Source organism: Oncorhynchus masou, chromosome 31 (genome assembly GCF_036934945.1).
Source record: "Oncorhynchus masou masou isolate Uvic2021 chromosome 31, UVic_Omas_1.1, whole genome shotgun sequence".
Classification (NCBI taxonomy): Eukaryota; Metazoa; Chordata; class Actinopteri; order Salmoniformes; family Salmonidae; genus Oncorhynchus; species Oncorhynchus masou.
The window spans coordinates 37,653,706-37,675,260 of NC_088242.1; the positions used below are offsets into that span (position 1 = coordinate 37,653,706).

At 44.4% G+C, this 21,555-nt stretch overlaps 1 protein-coding gene across 1 annotated transcript in view; it reads right to left on the minus strand.

Moving 5' to 3' along the window:
* LOC135523908 (formin-like protein 1) overlaps nucleotides 1-21,555 on the minus strand; it is a 69,919-nt gene that overhangs the window by 10,156 nt on the left and 38,208 nt on the right. The window contains exons 7-14 of the mRNA XM_064950925.1: nucleotides 17,393-17,501; nucleotides 17,042-17,118; nucleotides 16,544-16,637; nucleotides 14,746-14,820; nucleotides 14,427-14,537; nucleotides 11,028-11,177; nucleotides 10,746-10,847; nucleotides 10,371-10,623 (exon numbers count right to left, since the gene is read on the minus strand). Coding sequence (XP_064806997.1) covers nucleotides 10,371-10,623; nucleotides 10,746-10,847; nucleotides 11,028-11,177; nucleotides 14,427-14,537; nucleotides 14,746-14,820; nucleotides 16,544-16,637; nucleotides 17,042-17,118; nucleotides 17,393-17,501 — 971 coding nt within the window. The remainder of the gene's footprint in view (nucleotides 1-10,370; nucleotides 10,624-10,745; nucleotides 10,848-11,027; nucleotides 11,178-14,426; nucleotides 14,538-14,745; nucleotides 14,821-16,543; nucleotides 16,638-17,041; nucleotides 17,119-17,392; nucleotides 17,502-21,555) is intronic.

Sequence of the window (21,555 nt, forward strand, 5' to 3'; positions counted from 1 at the left end):
ACCCATCTCTGTGCAGGTTCCTCAGCAGCTACATCTCACTGTGTGCCTCTGTGACTGCTCTCAGCTGCTGCATAACAGCACCCTCCAGTGGCTGATGTGTGGAGGTCACTGAGGTCACAATCTTCATGTGTGTCAGTCCGGGAGTACAGCCCTGGACAGGGTGTCTGCTTTCAACATGTCTTTACCTGGGGTGTAGACGATGTGAATGTCATATTTCTGTATTTGAAGCAGCGTCCTTCGAAGAACGGATTGGCAGGCACCTTTCCAATGGACTTGGTGATTACAGCCTCAAGTGGTTTGTGGGCAGATTGAACTCTGACCGGGACATCATAGACATACTGGTGAAACGTTGTCAGTGCAAACAAGATTACCAGGAGTTCTTTTCTTATCTGGGCATAATTTTGTTCTGCCCCAGACAGAGCTCTGGATGCAAAGGCTATAGGCTGTTCAGCTGGCATCAGAACAGCTCCAAGTCCCTCTTTGGATGCATCAGCTTGTATCTCTTCCCGTGGATTGAAGAGTTTCAGCAGCGGCGTAAGGGAGATGGCTTTCTTCAGTCTCTCCAGTGCTGCTTGTTGTTCTGGGTTCCACTGCCATGCCATGTCCTGTCCTTCCCGAGGAACATTCTGAGTGGTGCAGTGAGCGTGGCTTCATCTTGGATGTACTGGGTTAGGAAACGTGTGTCATACCCAGTAATCTCTGTCAACCTTTTCTGTCTTCTGGTGGGGGCGTCTGTGTGACTGCTGTCACCTTGATGGCGGGCTCCATGTACTTCCCTTCACTCACCATGTCATGTATCTTGTCAGCATTGAACCTCACATTCAGACGGATGGCTCTGTCCATCGCCTGCTGTAGAATGCGGTCACGCTCTTCTTCGGTGGCTGCTGCAATTGTCAGGTCATCTGCAATTACACAGACACCATCAGTGTCACCAAAACTCTCCAAGTGAATCTGCTGAAATACCTTCGCTGGCACTTTTTACGCCAAAAGGTAAGCGATTAAACCGGCACCTCCTCCATGGGGTATTGAATGTCCAAAGATCAGCTGATTCTTGCCAATACGCCTCCTTCTCATCTAGGATAGTGAATCTCTTCTTGCCCGCTAGTTGGCATTGCACATCCTCCGAGGTAGGAATGGAGAAGTGTTGGCGCTGTATGGCCTTGTTCAGGCCCTTAGGATCCAAACACATACTGAGAGAGACATTTTTATTTTGTGTTATGACCTGGCTGTTCGCCCACGCTGATGGTTTGGTTACTTTGCTGACCACACCCCTCTGCTCTTGACTGTCCAAATGTCTCTTTCAGCCGGTCGAGCACAGCATATGGGACTGAACAGGAGGGACTTTTGGATCAATGTAGATGTGGTGCTGGCCTGGAAACTCACCAAGTTATTCAAACCCAGATGCATAGCGCTTGAGTAGCTCTTCCTTGGAGCATGGTGGTAGTGGTGTGTCAGATGCACTAATGCCTCTCTGCCTAGTAGTGGTGTGTCAGATGCACACAGGCCTTTCTGCCTAGTAGTGGTGTGTCAGATGCACTAATGCCTCTCTGCCTAGTAGTGGTGTGTCAGATGCACTAATGCCTCTCTGTCTAGTAGTGGTGTGTCAGATGCAGTAATGCCTCTCTGCCTAGTAGTAGTGTGTCAGATGCACACAGGCCTCTCTGCCTAGTAGTGGTGTGTCAGATGCACACAGGCCTCTCTGCCTAGTAGTGGTGTGTCAGATGCACACAGGCCTCTCTGCCTAGTAGTGGTGTGTCAGATGCACTAATGCCTCTCTGTCTACATTTAGGCCTCTCTGCCTAGTAGTGGTGTGTCAGATGCACAATGCCTCTCTGCCCTAGTAGTGGTGTGTCAGATGCACTAATGCCTCTCTGCCTAGTAGTGGTGTGTCAGATGCACTAATGCCTCTCTGCCTAGTAGTGGTGTGTCCTAATGCCTCTGTCTAGGTGTGTCAGATGCACACAGGCCTCTCTGCCTAGTAGTGGTGTGTCAGATGCACACAGGCCTTTCTGCCTAGTAGTGGTGTGTCAGATGCACTAATGCCTCTCTGCCTAGTAGTGGTGTGTCAGATGCACTAAGTGCCTCTCTGCCTAGTAGTGGTGTGTCAGATGCACACAGGCCTCTCTGCCTAGTAGTGGTGTGTCAGATGCACTAATGCCTCTCTGCCTAGTAGTGGTGTGTCAGATGCACTAATGGCCTCTCTGTCTAGTAGTGGTGTGTCAGATACACTCAGGCCTCTCTGTCTAGTAGTGGTGTGTCAGATACACTCAGGCCTCTCTGCCTAGTAGTGGTGTGTCAGATGCACTAATGCCTCTCTGCCTAGTAGTGGTGTGTCAGATGCACTAATGCCTCTCTGTCTAGTGGTGGTGTGTCAGATGCACACTAGGCCTCTCTGTCTAGTAGTGTGTCAGATACACTCAGGCCTCCAGATACACTCAGGCCTCTCTGCCAGATAGTAGTGGTGTGTCAGATGCACACCTCTCTGTCTAGTAGTGGTGTGTCCTCTCTCTGCCTAGTAGTGGTGTGTCAGATGCACTAATGCCTCTCTGCCTAGTAGTGGTGTGTCAGATGCACTAATGCCTCTCTGCCTAGTAGTGGTGTGTCAGATGCAATGCCTCTCTGCCTAGTAGTGGTGTGTCAGATGCACTAATGCCTCTCTGTCTAGTAGTGGTGTGTCAGATACACTCAGTAGTGGGTGTGTCAGATGCCTCTCTGTCTACAGATACACTCAGGCCTCTGTCTAGTAGTGGTGTGTCAGATACACTCAGCACAGATGCACACAGCCTCTCTGCCTAGTAGTGGTGTGTCAGATGCACTAATGCCTCTCTGCCTAGTAGTGGTGTGTCAGATGCACTAATGCCTCTCTGCCTAGAAGTGGTGTGTCAGATGCAGTAGTGGTGTGTCAGATGCACTAATGCCTCTCTGCCTTGTAGTGGTGTGTCAGATGCACTAATGCCTCTCTGCCTTGTAGTGGTGTGTCAGATGCACTAATGCCTCTCTGCCTAGTAGTGGTGTGTCAGATGCACTAATGCCTCTCTGCCTAGTAGTGGTGTGTCAGATGCACTAATGCCTCTCTGCCTAGTAGTGGTGTGTCAGATGCACTAATGCCTCTCTGCCTTGTAGTGGTGTGTCAGATGCACTAATGCCTCTCTGCCTTGTAGTGGTGTGTCAGATGCTGCCTCTCTGCCTAGTAGTGGTGTGTCAGTCAGATAGCACACAGGCCTTAGTGGTGTGTCAGATGCTAATGCCTCTCTACCTTGTAGTGGTGTGTCAGATGCACTAATGCCTCTCTACCTAGTAGTAGTGGTGTGTCAGATGCACTAATGCCTCTCTGCTAGTAGTGGTGTGTCAGATGCACTAATGCCTCTCTGCCTAGTAGTGGTGTGTCAGATGCACACCTCTCTGTCTAGTGGTGGTGTGTCAGGCACTTCTCTGTCTAGTAGTGGTGTGTCAGATGCACTCAGGCCTCTCTGTCTAGTAGTGGTGTGTCAGATGCACTAATGCCTCTCTGCCTAGTAGTGATGTGTCAGATGCACACAAGCCTCTCTGCCTAGTAGTGGGGTGTCAGATGCACACAGGCCTTTCTGCCTAGTAGTGGGGTGTCAGATGCACTAGTAGTGGTGTGTCAGATGCAGCCTCTCTGCCTTGTAGTGGTGTGTCACACAGGCCTTTCTGCCTAGTAGTGGTGTGTCAGATGCACTAATGCCTCTCTACCTTGTGCCTCTCTAGTAGTGGTGTGTCAGATGCACTAATGCCTCTCTGTCTAGTAGTGGTGGGTCAGATGCACTAATGCCTCTCTGCCTAGTAGTGGTGTGTCAGATACACTCAGGCCTCTCTGTCTAGTAGTGGTGTGTCAGATGCACACAGGCCTTTCTGCCTAGTAGTGGGGTGTCAGATGCACACAGGCATTTCTGCCTAGTAGTGGGGTGTCAGATGCACACAGGCCTTTCTGCCTAGTAGTGGTGTGTCAGATGCACTAATGCCTCTCTGTCTATTAGTGGTGGGTCAGATGCACTAATGCCTCTCTGCCTAGTAGTGGTGTGTCAAATATACACAGGCCTCTCTGTCTAGTAGTAGTGTGTCAGATACACTCAGGCCTCTGTCTAGTAGTGGTGTGTCAGATACACCACTACTGACAGTAGTGGTGTGTCAGATGCACACACCACCTGTCTAGTAGTGACAGAGAGGCATGTGTGTGTCAGATACACTCAGGCCTCTCTGTCTAGTGGTGGTGTGTCAGATACACTCAGGCCTCTCTGTCTAGTAGTAGTGTGTCAGATACACTCAGGCCTCTCTGTCTAGTGGTGGTGTGTCAGATACACTCAGGCCTCTCTGTGTAGTAGTAGTGGTGTGTCAGATGCACACAGGCCTCTCTGTGTAGTGGTGGTGTGTCAGATACACTCAGGCCTCTCTGTGTAGTGGTGGTGTGTCAGATGCACACAGGCCTCTCTGTCTAGTAGTGGTGTGTCAGATACACTCAGGCCTCTCTGTGTAGTAGTGGCGTGTCAGATACACACAGGCCTCTCTGCCTCAAAGTGGTGTGTCAGATACACACAGGCCTCTCTGCCTCATAGTGGTGTGTCAGATACACACAGGCCTCTCTGTCGAGTGGTGGTGTGTCAGCTGTACACAGGCCTCTCTGCCTCGTAGTGGTGTGTCAGATGCATCTGTAACACAGAACTGTAGATGGGCTTGTTTGTGCACTTGCTATGCCCTTTGGTTTAATGCGGGTGCCTCCATAGGCTATGAGTACAGCCTCAGCCTCGCACTTTGAATTGCTAGGGCAATTTGTCTCCTATTGCTTGTGGAAGCACATTGGCTTCAGCTCCTGTGTCTAACTTAAAGTTGACTGCCTGTCCCCCTATATGGAAGTTTGTGTGCCAGCCAGCATCTTTTTTTGCATGCTTGTGTCACTGCACCTATGAACAAAATGTCTACTTCCTTGACTTCGGTTTTAACAGTAGCAACTTCTGCCCCTGATGTACACACTGCTGCTAAGTCATTTCTCTTGACATATTTTTTTAACACTCGATATTAAACGCAGGACACCCCTTTGATTTGTGTGTTTTTCCACACTTCCCACAAGTCTTTGTCTGCTGCGCGCCGGTGAAGTACGCGGCCTGCCTTTGTTCTGACTGTGCCTGTGATTGCTTAAGATGGCGGCCCTTTTTTTCCCCCCCACGGCACGCGCAAACTGTTCCGTGCTACTGCTAGCTGACATAGCTTTAGCTGATGAAACTTCTTTTGCACGGCAAACAAACAAATCTATGGCCTGAGCTAAGGTTAAATCCGAAATGGAGAGTAGTTTCTCTCTTATTCCAATATCTGTGACACTAAACACAATTATGTCCCTTAGCATTAGATCCTCTGTGTCTGAACTCACAGCTGCACAGTCTCAAGTTTGGTTATACACTTGTCAACAACTGCCTGTTCATTGAACTTCGGTGCCCAATACGGATGTCTCTGGAACACAGTATTCCTGGGTGGGGTAGTTATCAAATGCTTTCATCACCTGGGCCAGTTTCTTGTTTTCCGGGCCGGCATAAGTGGTCTCCATCTTATTGTATATCTCCAGCGCGTCTTCGCCAATGCAGTGTAGCAAAATTGCTATTGTCCTAGCCTCTGGCTTGTCATTTAGACCACTGGCTAAGTAGTACAAGTTCAGTATTTGTTTCCATTTCTGCCAGTTTTCTGCAAGGTTTCCAGTCAGCAACAGCAGATATGGTGGTGTAATTGACTGCATCGCTGCTAATCTCAAACTTGATAGCTAACAATAGCAAAGTATGTTGTTTCACTCAAGTTAGCGTTAGCCTGCTAACTAGCCACTCATATTAGTAGTCTGCTGGTGATGGCACGATATAATTACATTGACAATGGCGACTGAAGTCCTATAACCTTTACCTTTATAACTGAAGCATGGTAAGAACTAACTCTGTGCATGCAGGCACACATCAAACTGCAAGACAGCTCATTTACATATCCCCTTTGACCTTCAACCTTAAGAGTGATACTGATTGGCTGTTAAACACAAGTTAGTTATGGCCTATCATTGAAGAAAAAAAAATGTATTTAACCTTTATTTAACTAGGCAAGTTAGTTACGAACAAATTCTTATTTACAATGACTGTCTATCAAAACGCAAAAGGCCTCTTGCGGGGACAGGGGTTGGGATTACAAAATACAGAAATATAGGACAAAACACACATCACGGCCAGAGAGACACCACAACACTACATAAAGAGAGACCTAAGACAACATCATAGCATGGCAGCAGCACAACATGGTAGCAGCACAAAACATGTAACAAACATTATTGGGCACAGACAACAGCACAAAGGGCAAGAAGGTAGAGACAACAATACATCACGCAAAGCAGCCACAACTGTCAGTAGGAATGTCCATGATTGAGTCTTTGAAGAGATGGAGATAAAACTGTCCAGTTTGAGTGTTTGTTGCAGCTCGTTCCAGTTGCTAGCTTCAGCGAACTGAAAAGGGGAGCGACTGTGTGCTTTGGGGACCTTTAACAGAATGTGACTGGCAGAACGGGTGTTGTATGCGGAGGATAAGGGCTGCAGTAGGTATCTCAGATAGGGGGGAGTGAGGCCTAAGAGGGTTTTATAAATAGGCATCAACCTGTGGGTCTTGAGACAGGTATACAGAGATGACCAGTTTACAGAAGAGTAATGCAGTAGTAGCTCTAGCTCTAAACCCTCAGAGGTAGTAATCACACCGGTTGGGAGAGGGGCATTCTTCTTACCAAACCACATTACCTTTGTTTTGGAGGCGTCCAGAACAAGATTAAGGGCAGAGAAAGCTGGTTGGACACCAAGAAAGCTTTATTGTAGAGCGTTTAACACAAAATCCAGGGAGGGGCCAGCTGAGTATAAAATAGTATAATCTACATATACATGGATAAAATAGCTTCCTACTGCCTGAGCTATGTTGTTGATGTAAATTGAGAAGAGCGTGGGAACTAGGATCGAGCCTTGGGGTACTCCCTTGTGACAGGCACACTGCACTTCATACACTGTACTCTTTGAGAGAGGTAGTTAGCAAACCAGGCCAAATACCCTTCAGAGACACCAATGCTCCTAAGCCGACCCACAAGAATGGTATCGTCTACCCTATCAAAAGCTTTGGCCAAATCAATAAAAATAGCAGCACAACATTGATTAGAATCAAGGGCAATTGTGACATCATTTAGGACCTTTAAAGTTACAGTGACACATTCATAACTTGAGCAGAAACCAGAATGCATACCAGAGAGAATACTATTGGCATCAAGAAAGCCAGACAGTTGATTATTGAGAAGTTTTTCCAAAACTTTTGATAAACGAGGCAAAATAAATAGGAAATAGGCCTATAACAGTTAGGATCAGCTTGATCTCCCCCTTTAACTGAAGGACGCACAGTGGCTGCCTTCCAAGCAATGGGAAGTTCCCCAGAGAGAAGACACAGGTTAAAAAGGTCAGAGATAGGCTTGGCGATGATAGGGGCTGCAACTTTAAAGCCGAAAGGATCTAAACCATATGACCCAGATGTCTTTTTGGGGTAAAGTGTAAGAAGCTCCTTCAGCACCTCAGAATCAGTGACGGCCTATAGGGAGAAACTTATTAGAAGGGGCAGGGGGAAAAGAGGGAGGAGCATCGGGGCTAGTGGTATTAGAAGGGGTGGGAGATGAGGAAATGTTGGACGGGCAATGAGGCATGGCTGAGTCGAATAGGAATCCTGACTTAATGAAGTGGTGATTAAAGAGCTTAGACATGTGCTCCTAGTCATTAACAGCCACATCATCAACATTAAGGGACATGGGCAGCTGTGAGGAGAAGGGCTTATTCTCCAGGTCTTTAATCATTTTCCAGAACTTCTTGGAGTTAGACCCACTTAGAGAGAACTGCTCCTTAAAATAACTAACTTTGGCCCTCCGGATAGCCTGAGTGTAGTTATTTCACATGAGAATGAGAGCCAGTCAGCCTGAGTATGCGTGTGCTGAGCTCTTCTCCAAATTGAATTCTTGAGGTGGAGTAACTCATCATTAAAGGTGTATCGCTCCATATATTACACAGTCACCAGATCTCAACCAAAGAGAACACGTATGGGTATTCTGGACCAACGCCTGAGATGGCGTTTTCCACCACCATCAACAAAACGCCAAATGACGGAATTTCTCATGGAAGAATGGTGTCACATCCCTCCAATAGAGTTCCAGACACTTGTAGACTATGCCAAGGTGCATTGATGCTGTTCTGGCCAACACCCTATTAAGAAACTTTATGTTGGTGTTTCCTTTATTTTGTCAGTTACCTGTATATTCCATACTATGAGGTCTGAATGATACTTTGAAGTTGTGAAAATTATGATAATGTAAGTGTTGTTTGAAAAGACCACTGAAATTACAGCCTGTTTTGGTGGGATGGAGTTTTGGCCTACCTGGTGACATAAATTACAATGCCTTCAGAAAGCATTGACATTCACTATTTCTGCATTTTGTTATGTTACAGCCTGAATTTAAAATGTATTAAATTCAGATATTTTTGGGTCACTGGCCTACACACAACACCCTTTAATGTAGAAGTGGAATTATGTTTTCAGACATTTCTACAAATTAATAAAAAATGAAAAGCTGAAATGTCTTGTGTCAATAAGTATTCAACCCCTTTGGTACAGTAAAATTCAAAAAGCAGCCATTGAATATCCCTTTGAGCATGGTGAAGTTATTTATTACACTGTGGATGGTGTATCAATACGCACAGTCATTACAAAGACACAGGAGTCCTTCCTAACTCAGTTGCTGGAGAGGAAGGAAATCTCTCAAGGATTTCACCATGGGGCCAATGGTGTGTGACTTTAAAACAGTTACAGTGTTTAATGGCTGTGATAGTGGAAAACTGAGGATGGATCAACAACATTGTAGTGACTCCACAATACTAACCTAATTGGCAGAGTGAAATGAAGGAAGCCTGCACAGAATACAAAATATTCCAAAACATGCATCCTGTTTGCAACAAGGCACTAAAGTAGTACTGCAAAGAATGTGGCTAAGAAACTAACTTGTTGTCCTGAATACAGTATGTTTGGGGCAAATCCAATACAACACATTACCGAGTACCACTCTCCATATTTTCAAGCATAGTGGTGGCTGCATTATGTATATGTTTGTAATTGTTAAGGACTGGGGAGTTTTTCAGGATAAAAAAAAAAGAAATGGAATGGAGCTAAGCACATGCAAAATCCTAGAGGAAAACCTGGTTCAGTCTGCTTTCCACCAGACACTGAGAAGTTAATTCACCTTTCAGAAGGAAAATAACATTAAACACAAGGCCATAGCTACACTGAAGTTGCTTACCAAGAAGATAGTGAATGTTCCTGAGTGGTCGAGTTACAGTTTTGACTTAAATTTACTTGAAATTTACTTGAATTTGAATTTAATCTATGGCAAGACCTGAAAATGGTTGTCTAGCAATGATCAACAACCAATTTGACAGAGCTTGAATCATTTTTTAAAGAATAAATGGGCAAATGTTGCACAATCCAGGTGAGGAAAGCTATTAGAGACTTAGAGACCCAGAAAGACTCACAGCTATGCTTCTACAAAGTACTGACTCAGGTGTGTGAATACTTATGTAAATGAGATATTTATGTATTTCAGTTTCAATAAATGTGCAAACATTTTCACTTTGTCATTATGGGGTTTTGTGTGTAGATTTCAATTATTATTATTTTTTTCCAAACCTCTCTGTCAATAATAGCTATAGGTTTCTGTTTTCCCCTCCCCACCCGACTCCCAGACAGTCCTAGCTAAATTATGGCTTGAGAAATTGCTCTTTTTCTTTATTTTTTTGACCATTTTAATTTAAAACAATCACAGTGAGGTACTTAATTGTTACCAAGAAATGATTTGACATTGAGATAAAAACGGCTGCATTGGACCTTTAAGTCGCCTTGGATCAGATATTCTGCTGAATGACTAAAATGTCAAATGTACATTTTTTACATAATATCTCATATTACTGTATTTAAATATATTATATAAATATATTATATGGCAAGACCTGTACATAAGTACATATGAATGTACTTATTTGCTTCATTTTACCATGAAAAACCTAGCAATACTATTTATTTTTCTGAGAGTGAGCCTGGTACATAGCATTGATAACATGATAATTTGTCTCTCTGAAAATAAACCAGTAATAGATTTGAACAAATACCTGTCTGTCATTAAACAACCCCATGCCATGACTAGATAGTGAGAAAACAATAAAAGCTCATTTTCCCAACATTTCAGAAAATTGATATCTAGCGTTTTGCAATGAAACTCTTGATTTCTGACATGGTTTCTGAGCCCATGTGTGTGGCTTGTAGCTCACCTGTTTTTGCAGAGATGACAACAGGAGGGATGACAGGGACCACATGGAGGTCCAGGTGTCCCGAGGACGTGCGCTCCATTCGAATCAGCCCCTGGCACACAAGCCCCTGAACTTTCTCCTCCAGCTCCGCTAAGGCCTGGGCCGAACGATCTCTATCCCTCGCCCGCTCTTTTTCCCTCTCTCGTTCTCTCTCTCGCTCTATCTCCCGCTGTTGTAGAATGGTCCCCTGGGCACAGGACTCACGCAGACTCTCCTGTTACACAGACAAACATGTCCGTGTGTTAGCCCTATGAGCTATAGCCTAGGCATTAGCTCGGGATCTAACGCAAGTCTTCTGTGTGAATGTAATGGACTGTGGTTAGATGATAGGTCTACCTTTAGGAGCTCCACCTCTTTAGTGGTCTGGATGAGTTGCTTCTCCAGCTCAGACACTTTCTCCAACGCCTCCCTCTCGCCCTCTTCCAGTCGGCTGCTTATCTAAAACACACACATGTACACACACTTATATAGCCGCACAGAAACATGTAGAAACGCACAGCACATCTGCTCACTCTAAACCTTCAACGTGTGTACAAGCAAAGCGTCAAGTTCACCCGGGTGCAACACATCAGAATAAAGGTTACATAGAGGATGTGTGTCCTTTTATGGTATGGTCACCTGTGCATTGTGCTCCTGCAGCTCCTCCATGTGTTCCAACAGGGCGTTCTTGGTCTCTGCATCCTCCAGCAGAGCCCCCACATCAAACACGTTGTCCAGGTAGGCCTGGATCTGCACCAGCAGCCGGTCACTCTCCGTGAACTTTAACCTCTGTGCATGACAGAGGGACACATACACACATACAGTGCATTCGGAAAGTATTGAGACACCTTCACCTTTTCAAAACGTTGTCACGCTACAGCCTTGTTCTCAATTTGATTAAATAAAAAAATGAAATATCACATTTGTATAAGTATTCAGACCCTTTACTCTGCACTTTGTTGAAGCACCTTTGTCAGCGATTACTGACTCGAGTCTTCTTGGATGTGGCGCTACAAGCTTGGCACACCTGTATTTGGGGAGTTTCTCCCAGTTGGGTGGGCGTTGCTGCACAGCTATTTTCAGTTCTCTCCAAAGATGTACGATCGGGTTGAAATCAAGGCTCTGCCTGGGCCACTCAAGAACATTCAGAGACTTGTCCCGAAGCCACTCCTGCATTGTCTTGGCTGTGAGCTTAGGGTCGTTGTCCTGTTGGAAGGTGAATCTTTGCCCCAGTCTGAGGTCCTGAGCACTCTGGAGCAGGTTTTCATTAAGGATCACTCTGTACTTTGCTAATAATACCAGATAATCGTGTTTCTCATGGTCTGAGTCCATTAGGTGCCTTTTGGCAAACTCCAAGTGGGCTGTCATGTGCCTTACTGAGGACTGGCTTCCATTTGGCCACTCTACCATACATGCCTGATTGGTGGAGTGTTGCAGAGATGGTTGTCCTTCTGGAAAGTTCTCCCATCTTCACAGAAGAAATCTGGAGCTCTGTCAGAGTGACCATTGGGTTATTGGTCACCTCCCTGACCAAGGCCCTTCTCCCTTAAATGCTCAGTTTAGCCTGGCGGCCAGTTCTTGGAAGAGCCTTGGTGGTTTCTAAACGTCTTCCATTTAAGAATGGTGGAGATCACTGTGTACTTGGGGACCTTCAGTGCTGCAGACATTTTTGGGTACACTTCCCTAGACCTGTGCCTCGACACAATCCTGTCTTGGAGCTCTACGGACAATTCCTTCAACCTCATGGCTTGGTTTTTGATCTGACATGCACTGTCAACTGTGGAACCTTATATAGACAGGTGTGTGCTTTTCCAAATAATTTCCAATCAATTGAAATTACCACAGATGGAAACAGGATGCACCTGAGCTCAATTTCGAGTCTCATAGGGTCTGAATGGTTTGAATATGTCTGTAAATAAGGTATTTCATTTTTTTTATACATACAGTGCCTTGTGAAAGTATTTGGCCCCCTTGAACTTTGCGACCTTTTGCCACATTTCAGGCTTCAAACATAAAGATATAAAACTGTATTTCTTTGTGAAGAATCAACAACAAGTGGGACACAGTCATGAAGTGGAACGACATTAATTGGATATTTCAAACTTTTTTAACAAATCAAAAACTGAAAAATTGGGCGTGCAAAATTATTCAGCCCCTTTACTTTCAGTGCAGCAAACTCTCTCCAGAAGTTCAGTGAGGATCTCTGAATGATCCAATGTTGACCTAAATGACTAATGATGATAAATACAATCCACCTGTGTGTAATCAAGTCTCCGTATAAATGCACCTGCACTGTGATAGTCTCAGAGGTCCGTTAAAAGCGCAGAGAGCATCATGAAGAACAAGGAACACACCAGGCAGGTCCGAGATACTGTTGTGAAGAAGTTTAAAGCCGGATTTGGATACAAAAAGATTTCCCAAGCTTTAAACATCCCAAGGAGCACTGTGCAAGCGATAATATTGAAATGGAAGGAGTATCAGACCACTGCAAATCTACCAAGACCTGGCCGTCCCTCTAAACTTTCAGCTCATACAAGGAGAAGACTGATCAGAGATGCAGCCAAGAGGCCCATGATCACTCTGGATGAACTGCAGAGATCTACAGCTGAGTGGTGAGACTCTGTCCATAGGACAACAATCAGTCGTATATTGCACAAATCTGGCCTTTATGGAAGAGTGGCAAGAAGAAAGACATTTCTTAAAGATATCCATAAAAAGTGTTGTTTAAAGTTTGCCACAAGCCATCTGGGAGACACACCAAACATGTGGAAGAAGGTGCTCTGGTCAGATGAAACCAAAATTGAACTTTTTGGCAACAATGCAGAACGTTATGTTTGGCGTAAAAGCAACACAGCTCATCACCCTTAACACACCATACCCATTGTCAAACATGGTGGTGGCAGCATCATGGTTTGGGCCTGCTTTTCTTCAGCAGGGACAGGGAAGATGGTTAAAATTGATGGGAAGATGGATGGAGTCAAATACAGGACCATTCTGGAAGAAAACCTGATAGAGTCTGCAAAAGACCTGAGACTGGGACGGAGATTTGTCTTCCAACAAGACAATGATCCAAAACATAAAGCAAAATCTACAATGGAATGGTTCAAAAATAAACATATCCAGGTGTTAGAATGGCCAAGTCAAAGTTCAGACCTGAATCCAATCAAGAATCTGTGGAAAGAACTGAAAACTGCTGTTCACAAATGCTCTCCATCCAACCTCCATGAGCTAGAGCTGTTTTGCAAGGAGGAATGGGAAAAGATTTCAGTCTGTCGATGTGCAAAACTGATCGAGACATAGCCCAAGCGACTTACAGCTGTAATCGCAGCAAAAGGTGGCGCTACAAAGTATTAACTTAAGGGGGCTGAATAATTTTGCACGCCCAATTTTTCAGTTTTTGATTTGTTAAAAAAGTTTGAAATATCCAATAAATGTTGTTCCACTTCATGATTGTGTCCCACTTGTTGATTCTTCACAAAAAATTACAGTTTTATATCTTTATGTTTGAAGCCTGAAATGTGGCAAAAGGTCGCAAAGTTCAAGGGGGCCGAATACTTTCGCAAGGCACTGTATGCAAACATTTCTTAAAACCTGTTATCGCTTTGTCGTTATGGAGTATTGTGTGCAGATTGATGAGGATTGTTATTTGTTTAATCCATTTCAGAATAAGGCTGTAACGTAACAAAATGTGGAAGAAGTGAAGGGGTCTGAATACTTTCTGAATGCACTGTATATATAGACAAACATAGAGATCCTTTACTATTGTTTTATTTAATGATGTGCCCACAAATGCATAATTGGTTTACCTTCAAATTAAGTCTCCTATGACAACAAAAACATACTCATTGGAATTATGTGTCCTTAGATTTTTTGGTAATGTTAAGGAAACAGCTGTACTAATGTTATAAGTTATAATTATAAGGTATTATAAGTCATATTCTTTAAAAAAACTGGGGGTATATTTCGATATTTTCTGAAAATATCTGACCACGTGTCAGTGGTTGAGGGGAAACTTCTCTCTGTGATTCTGTCACTCACCTCTAGATAGTCATCCAGGCCATGGTGGGTAAACTCATACTGCAGATGGACCCTACAGTTCATGTTCTCCACTGAGTGGACCACAATGTTGATGAACTGCATGCACGCCACCTGGTGGACATAAACAGTAGGCGATGGCATGGTACACCGTGGGAAAACTATGCTTGCGTAATTTCAATGGTTTACATCAATGGAGACAAGTTGACATCTACTATAACTTTATTCTCAAGTCTGAGCAATATCTCTTCTGTGTACAGATGGAGATGGACATAAGGAACACCTAATGAACACGAATTGCGCACTTTGGAGCCAGACTCACCATAAAGTCAATGTTGCTTTCTTCATTGCAGAAATACTCCATGAGCTTTTCAAAGCGGCTCTTCTCTCCACATACCTTACGAACGACATAGATAGAAGGTGAAAAGTTTTTCGATTGGGCACATAATTCTGCTCTGCAACACTACAAATATGCACGGGGGGGTATCCTTAACTACAGCCAGCTGTACCCCATGCTGTCTATCTTTCACTTGTTATGCCTCTCCCCTCTCCCACTCTCTCTCCACCACTAGACCATCACAAATGACTTCAATAATAGAAGTAAACTGACTTTAATAATGGAAGATAAAAAAATCAGCATTACTCCTACATACAGAAGTGGGTTCAGAACACTCTGCACTCTAGGAGTAAGTAGTGTGTTTGAAACTGAAATATATCAGTTGGACAACTCTTATTGTGTGATATCCATTATCATCATGTGTGATATGTCTTTAAGGACTAACGCCGCCTTCCCCTCTACCCGCTCATGTCCACTAAATAATGCAGGCCTGCACTTCAACCTGCCAGCCTGTACCCCAACAATGCCCACACTCTGCCACTGTGGGCAACAGGAGCCAGCCTTCCGCTTCCGCTACTTCACTCCTCTACAATGTGCTATCTGTCATCTCTCGCTCTCTCCCTCCATTAGTCTCTCACCCACACAGTCTCTCTGCGCTGTACCGAAACAAGGACCACTCACTGTGCCACTTTTGATGCCAGCTCTGTAACGGATGCTAGGATACTACTCTAAGGTATTGCTTCAACAACGTGTGCGATTGGATATGAGAGGGCGAGAGCTCTGGATACCACAATTATTGATGACTTTTATCGAGCTGATTTGAAAGAGGGTAGAAAAACTCAATCCCTCTTTAAATATTTCACAACTTTGTGTGTGTTGTTTAACCGATGCCTATCTCTGAGTGTCATATTATAGGTCTTTAAAAATGCGGACTGTAAGTAACCAACACTGATATATCATGTGTTCTGATACTTCCTCAAGCCACCAGACATACGTCATAGGAAACGAGCGAATGTGAGACCTTTTGATAGAGAGTTGTCTGCTCTGGTCAATGTCCATGTAATTATCCGCACTAGGGAGAGGTTTCACATAACTACTGGTCTAGGATCAGCTTCACTCACCCCATTCCTACTTATGCCAATCAGGACTTAAAAGACAAAACTGACCACAGATCAGTGCTTAGGGGCAACTATCCCTAGGTTGCAGTGGGGCCTCAAGTATGAAGATCTGCCCACTGCTAATAATACCCAGGTCTACATCACAATGTCTCGGTAACCCTATTCATGGAGGTCTTTTTCTGTTGGCAACAGTTGCTCCCTTGACAGACACTGATGAAAGGTCCACAGAAAAGTTCAACTGTCATGTTGCCAACAAATGTTACGAATGTTTGTGCTCCCACCCCCTCCCGCCCCTTCTTTACTTTGTGTCTGTTTATAGGGGACAACTGCCCCGACAGCTGCCATGGGGTTCGATGTGTGAAGGGGGTGGTGGGGTTTCAAACTGAGACAGGATGTCTTTGGATGGGGGTTGAGAGTTTGACTTGGAGTGAGCCGTATTCACACTGCTAGTGCGAGTCAAGGAAAGCACGCAGGCGACTGATGGCCACGTCCTAATTTTTGGAGAGATCTCTGCATGTAACTAATGTAAGCGTTGCGTAAAATTGTGCACTGATGTCAATGGGAGATTTGGGAAACTGGGAGCCTCTATGACATGTAATATGATATTGAGAGAGGGGTGTAGGGCTTGTTGGCGAAGAGACTGTCGTCTTGGATAACCCTCAAACCTCTTTGAAGTTGTCGAAGGCGGAGAGGATGATGTCATGACCCCCCCTCACTAGACACACGGCAGCCAGCAGCTCCAGCACCAGGGCCTTGGTCCTGATGGGTAGAAGTGTACATTATAATACCCTCATACACACACAAACACGTACGCACACACACACACACACACATGTTTGTTTTACTATCCTTGTGGGGGCCAAACAATTGATTCACATTCAAAATCCTATTTTACATAGCCCTTAACCTTAACCCCAAACCCATAAGACTAACTCCTTACTCTAAACCCGAACCCTATTGTAACCCTGACACTAAACCTAACCGCTAAGCCTAATATAGCCTTTTTCCTTCTGTGGACTGGCGAAATGTCCCCACTTCTGGTCCCCACAAAGATAGTAAAACTAAAAACACACACACACACACACTCAACAACAATGTTATTTTTCACAACAGACAGAAATACAAACTCCACACACACACACATTAATAATACAGGTCTTCACCTGGGGTTCCTGTTGTTGAGGCTGAGCGTGATCTCGTTCACACAGCATGGGTGGGTCATCACCAGGTTAAACCCAGACTAAACACACATACACACAGTTGTCCGTCATCACCATTGTCAGTCATATGACATATACTGCAGGGTGGACTTGATTCCTACTGACACAAAACCTTGTCAACTGTCTTTTTTTCAATGGAAACCGTCTCCCAGCACAGGAGGGAGGCATCAAGTTACGGTGTGAAAAACCACAAACCATGATGCTAAAATAAATGTTATTCCTAGCTAAATCTACTTGGCAAGATATTATAGGTTGAATAAAGGTTAAATAAGGTTTCCATGGGGAGGTATGTACCTGGTAGTTCATGATGGCACGTAGACACATGATGCAGAGGTGAACGTCATCTTTCTGACTGACAAGGCGGGACTTCCTCAGCGCTTTCCTGTTGTGGAGAGAGTTGAATCTGCCAGGTGAGAAACGTATCTGTTATTAACATGTTATTACTCATGCATAGCGCTATGCATTGCGCAAATGTGGGGTTATTACATAACACCAAAGCCGAAGTAACACATTTTCATTCAAAGCCATTGCGGTATGTTTAAATAGCTACACAATGTAAACTCTGTGTTTAGAATGATTACATACTTCAAAATTGTTCATAGATTAAGAATTACTCCCTCGCCTACATGTTCAGTGCTAGATTCTTTCTTGTTAAGGATGAACTAAGAAATGTGCCTTTATTCACATTCTCAACACCACAATGAGAGGCAGAATGGCGGTGTGCATGTTAATACACCCTTCAAAATGACATCCGAGTTAGTTAAAAGTGAGAGAGGGAAAGAGAAATATTAGAGAAACAAATATTAACATCCAATATGAGAGAGGAGGCGATGGTTCTTACACAGAACACAAACCGGCTGCGCGCATGCGCCATCGTGCATACACACCAAACGTGATCACGACTTGGAGGTTAAAATATGAAAACCCAACGACATTAATTTGGGGACAGGTCGAAAACATTAAACATGTAAGGCAATGTAGCTAGTTAGCTTGCACCTGCTAGCTAACGTTAATTTGTCCTATTTAGCTAGCTTGCTGTTGCGAGCTAATTTGTCCAGGGATATAAACATTGAGTTGTTATTTAACCTGAAATGCACAAGGACCTCTACTTAACAATTAATCCACACATAAAACGGCCAACCGAATCGTTTCTAGTCATCTCTCCTCCTTCCAGGCTTTTTCATCATTTAATTTATATGGTGATCGCAACTTTCATTGTATTACCACGACTACAGGCAAAACAGTTCGTCTTTCATTCACCCACGTGGGTATAACCAATGAGGAGATGGGAGAGGCAGGACTTGCAGCGCGATCTGCGTCAGAAATAGGAATGAGTTCTGTTTTAGCTCGTTGGCGCGCGCGTGCAGTGTGGGTGCAGTAATTGAATAACAAGGATTTCTAAATTTATTTTGCGACGCTCACGCCTCTTGGAAGTATCAATGACATACAGTGCCCCAAAATTGACTTCAAGATGTCTGTTGATGGGTGGAATGGCTGATGGTTTGCCCAGAGTCAGATATTGCTCACATTTACATTTAGACAGACTACATTGTTGAGAGGGAGGCATGCTGCATCCAACATTTACCCTACAAAACAGTTAGTGTGACAGCAATGTGGTTCCTCCAGATGGAAAGGATTATAGAGGTGTGTGAGTGTGTGTGAGTGTGTCCGTCCGTCCGCCTGTCAGTTGACATGGTTATGTATGTGTGTGTGTGGGGGAGACAGCTTGGGACAGATTGGGATGGCTTGACGCCACAGGTTACTCTACAGCACATATGTCAGAGTCAAGGCCCGCGGGCCACATCCGGCCCGCGAGAAGGTTTTTTACGGCCCCTGGGATGATCTTGATTTATTATTAGAACCGGCCCGCAGACCGCAGCAAGCCGGCAGCCCGCAGATCTTTTACACGCACCAATACTACATTTCCCACAATGCAACGGTGACGCACCGAGCAGTAGGCTGCTTCATTTCAATATTTATTGGCACAGCAGTCGTCAGCATCACAGTAAAATTAACTTTCAGATACCCATCAAAAATGGCAAAACGGAAGGTGGACACTGAGAACCGGGGGTTTCAAACAAGGTGGGAGTCGGAGTATATGTTCACGGAGGTAGCTGGAAAACCTGTGTGTCTTCTGTGTGGAGAAAGTGTGGCGGTACTGAAAGAGTATAATCTGAGACGACATTATGAAACGAAACACGCGGACAAAAACAAGAATATGGACATGGAACAAAGGCTACAAAAGGCAGAGGAATTAAAACGAGGCCTCAAATCTCGACAGGCTCTGTTCAAAAAAGCCAAATCACAAGGCCAGGCTGCTGTCAAGGCCAGTTTTATTTTGGCAGAAGAGATCGCTAAATCAGCCCGGCCATTTACGGAGGGGGATTTCATCAAAAACTGCATGATTAAAGTTTGTGACGAAGTTTGCCCAGAAAAAAGGCAACTCTTTTTAAATGTGAGTCTGAGCAGAAACACCATTGCCGAGAGAGTAGACCAGTTGTCCATCAATCTAAAAGAGCAGCTTGTGAAAAAGGGAAAAGATTTCATTGCATATTCCTTGGCTGTGGATGAGAGCACCGACATTTCTGACATTGCCCAGTTGTCAATTTTCATCCGCGGAGTGGACTCCAGCCTAAGCGTGACAGAGGAGTTTTTGGCTTTACGTCCTATGCATGGCACAACTACGGGGCATGATTTGTATGAAGAGGTGTCAAGATGTGTAAATGAGATGGAGCTGCCTTGGGAAAAACTCGTGGGTTTGACAACCGACGGAGCACCTGCGATGTGTGGACACAGGAGCGGACTGGTGGCGAAGATACGGGAAAAGATGCAAGAGGAAAACGCGACAGGTGAGCTGACAGCTTATCATTGTATCATACACCAGGAAGCGTTGTGCGGTAAAGCCTTGAAAATGGAGCATGTAATGAGCATCATCACGCGCACAGTTAACTTTATCAGAGCCAAAGGTTTGAATCACCGCCAGTTCAAGGCATTTCTGACGGAGTTAGAAACGGAGCATGGTGATTTGCCTTATCACACAGAGGTGCGATGGCTAAGCCAGGGAAAGGTGCTTCAAAGATGTTTCGAGCTTCGTGAGGAGATTTGTCTGTTCTTGGACAGCAAAGGGAAAGACACAACACAACTCCGAGACGAAATGTTTCTGTGTGAAATGGCTTTTCTGTGTGACATTACGAGTCATCTGAATGCAATGAACTTGCAGCTGCAGGGTCGGGATCATGTCATCTCTGATATGTACAGTACAGTGAAGGCATTTAAAACCAAACTGACTCTGTGGGAGACGCAGATGCGGAAAGAAAATTTGAGCCACTTTCCCAGCTGCCAGACCATGAAAGAGAAGCTCTCTACCAGTGCGTTCCCGAGCGCACAGTTGGCTGATAAAATAGGTATGCTTGCCGCTGACTTTCGACGCCGATTTGCTGACTTTGAAGCACAAAAAAGCAGGTTGGAACTGCTCGGTAACCCATTTGCTGTTGACGTGGAAAGCTCACCACCAAACCTCCAAATGGAGTTGATTGACCTCCAATGCAATGATGCACTGAGGGCAAAATATGCGGCAGTGGGTGCTGCGGAGTTCGCCCGTTTCCTCCCCGACACAATGCCCCAGCTGCGCATCCAGGCTGCTCAAACGTTGTCTATGTTTGGCAGCACATACCTGTGTGAACAACTTTTTCTTTGATGAACCTGAACAAAACATCACACAGAAGTCGACTTACTGCTGAACACCTCCACTCAATTCTGAGGATTTCCTCAGCTCAGAGCCTTACCCCGAACATTGATGAACTTGTGGAAAAGATGGGACACCACCAAGTATCACCCTCAACCTCAAACAAGTGAACATTACTGTGCAATCACATATTTAGAGTTTTTACTCAGTTCAAGTTTAAAAGTTAAAGTTTAATATTTGTTTTCACTGCATGTTACTTCTCCTTAAACAAAGTGTTGTTTTTGATTAATAGATTTTTGCACTTTATTTTATTGTATTTCAATCCAATTATATTTTAAAAATATTTCAGTTGAGTGGATGATAGAAAATTGCTATTATTGTTTTTTTCTTTGAAGTAAATTTAGCCCACTTTTGCTAAAATAGAAAATATAGGCTACTGATGGTGCCTTGAATACCGGTTTCTTTCATTTAATGTTCATGTTATGGGGATTTTTATATAAAGGAAATTTGTCTTTTGTGTCTGTTGAAAATTAAAGATTACTGACAGAGCCATAAGAAAATATTGCTTTATTTATCTGATCATATTGGAATATATTTGTTAGGTTTTCAGTAGGTTCAATTAGGTTCACTAGACTATATGCGTCATTAAAAAAATTTTCAATGAACATTCGAACAGTCCGGCCCTCGGCTTGTAGCTAAATTTTTTATTTGGCCCTCCGTCCATTTGACTTTGACACCCCTGCTCTACAGTATGTGCTCACTGTGTCTCAGC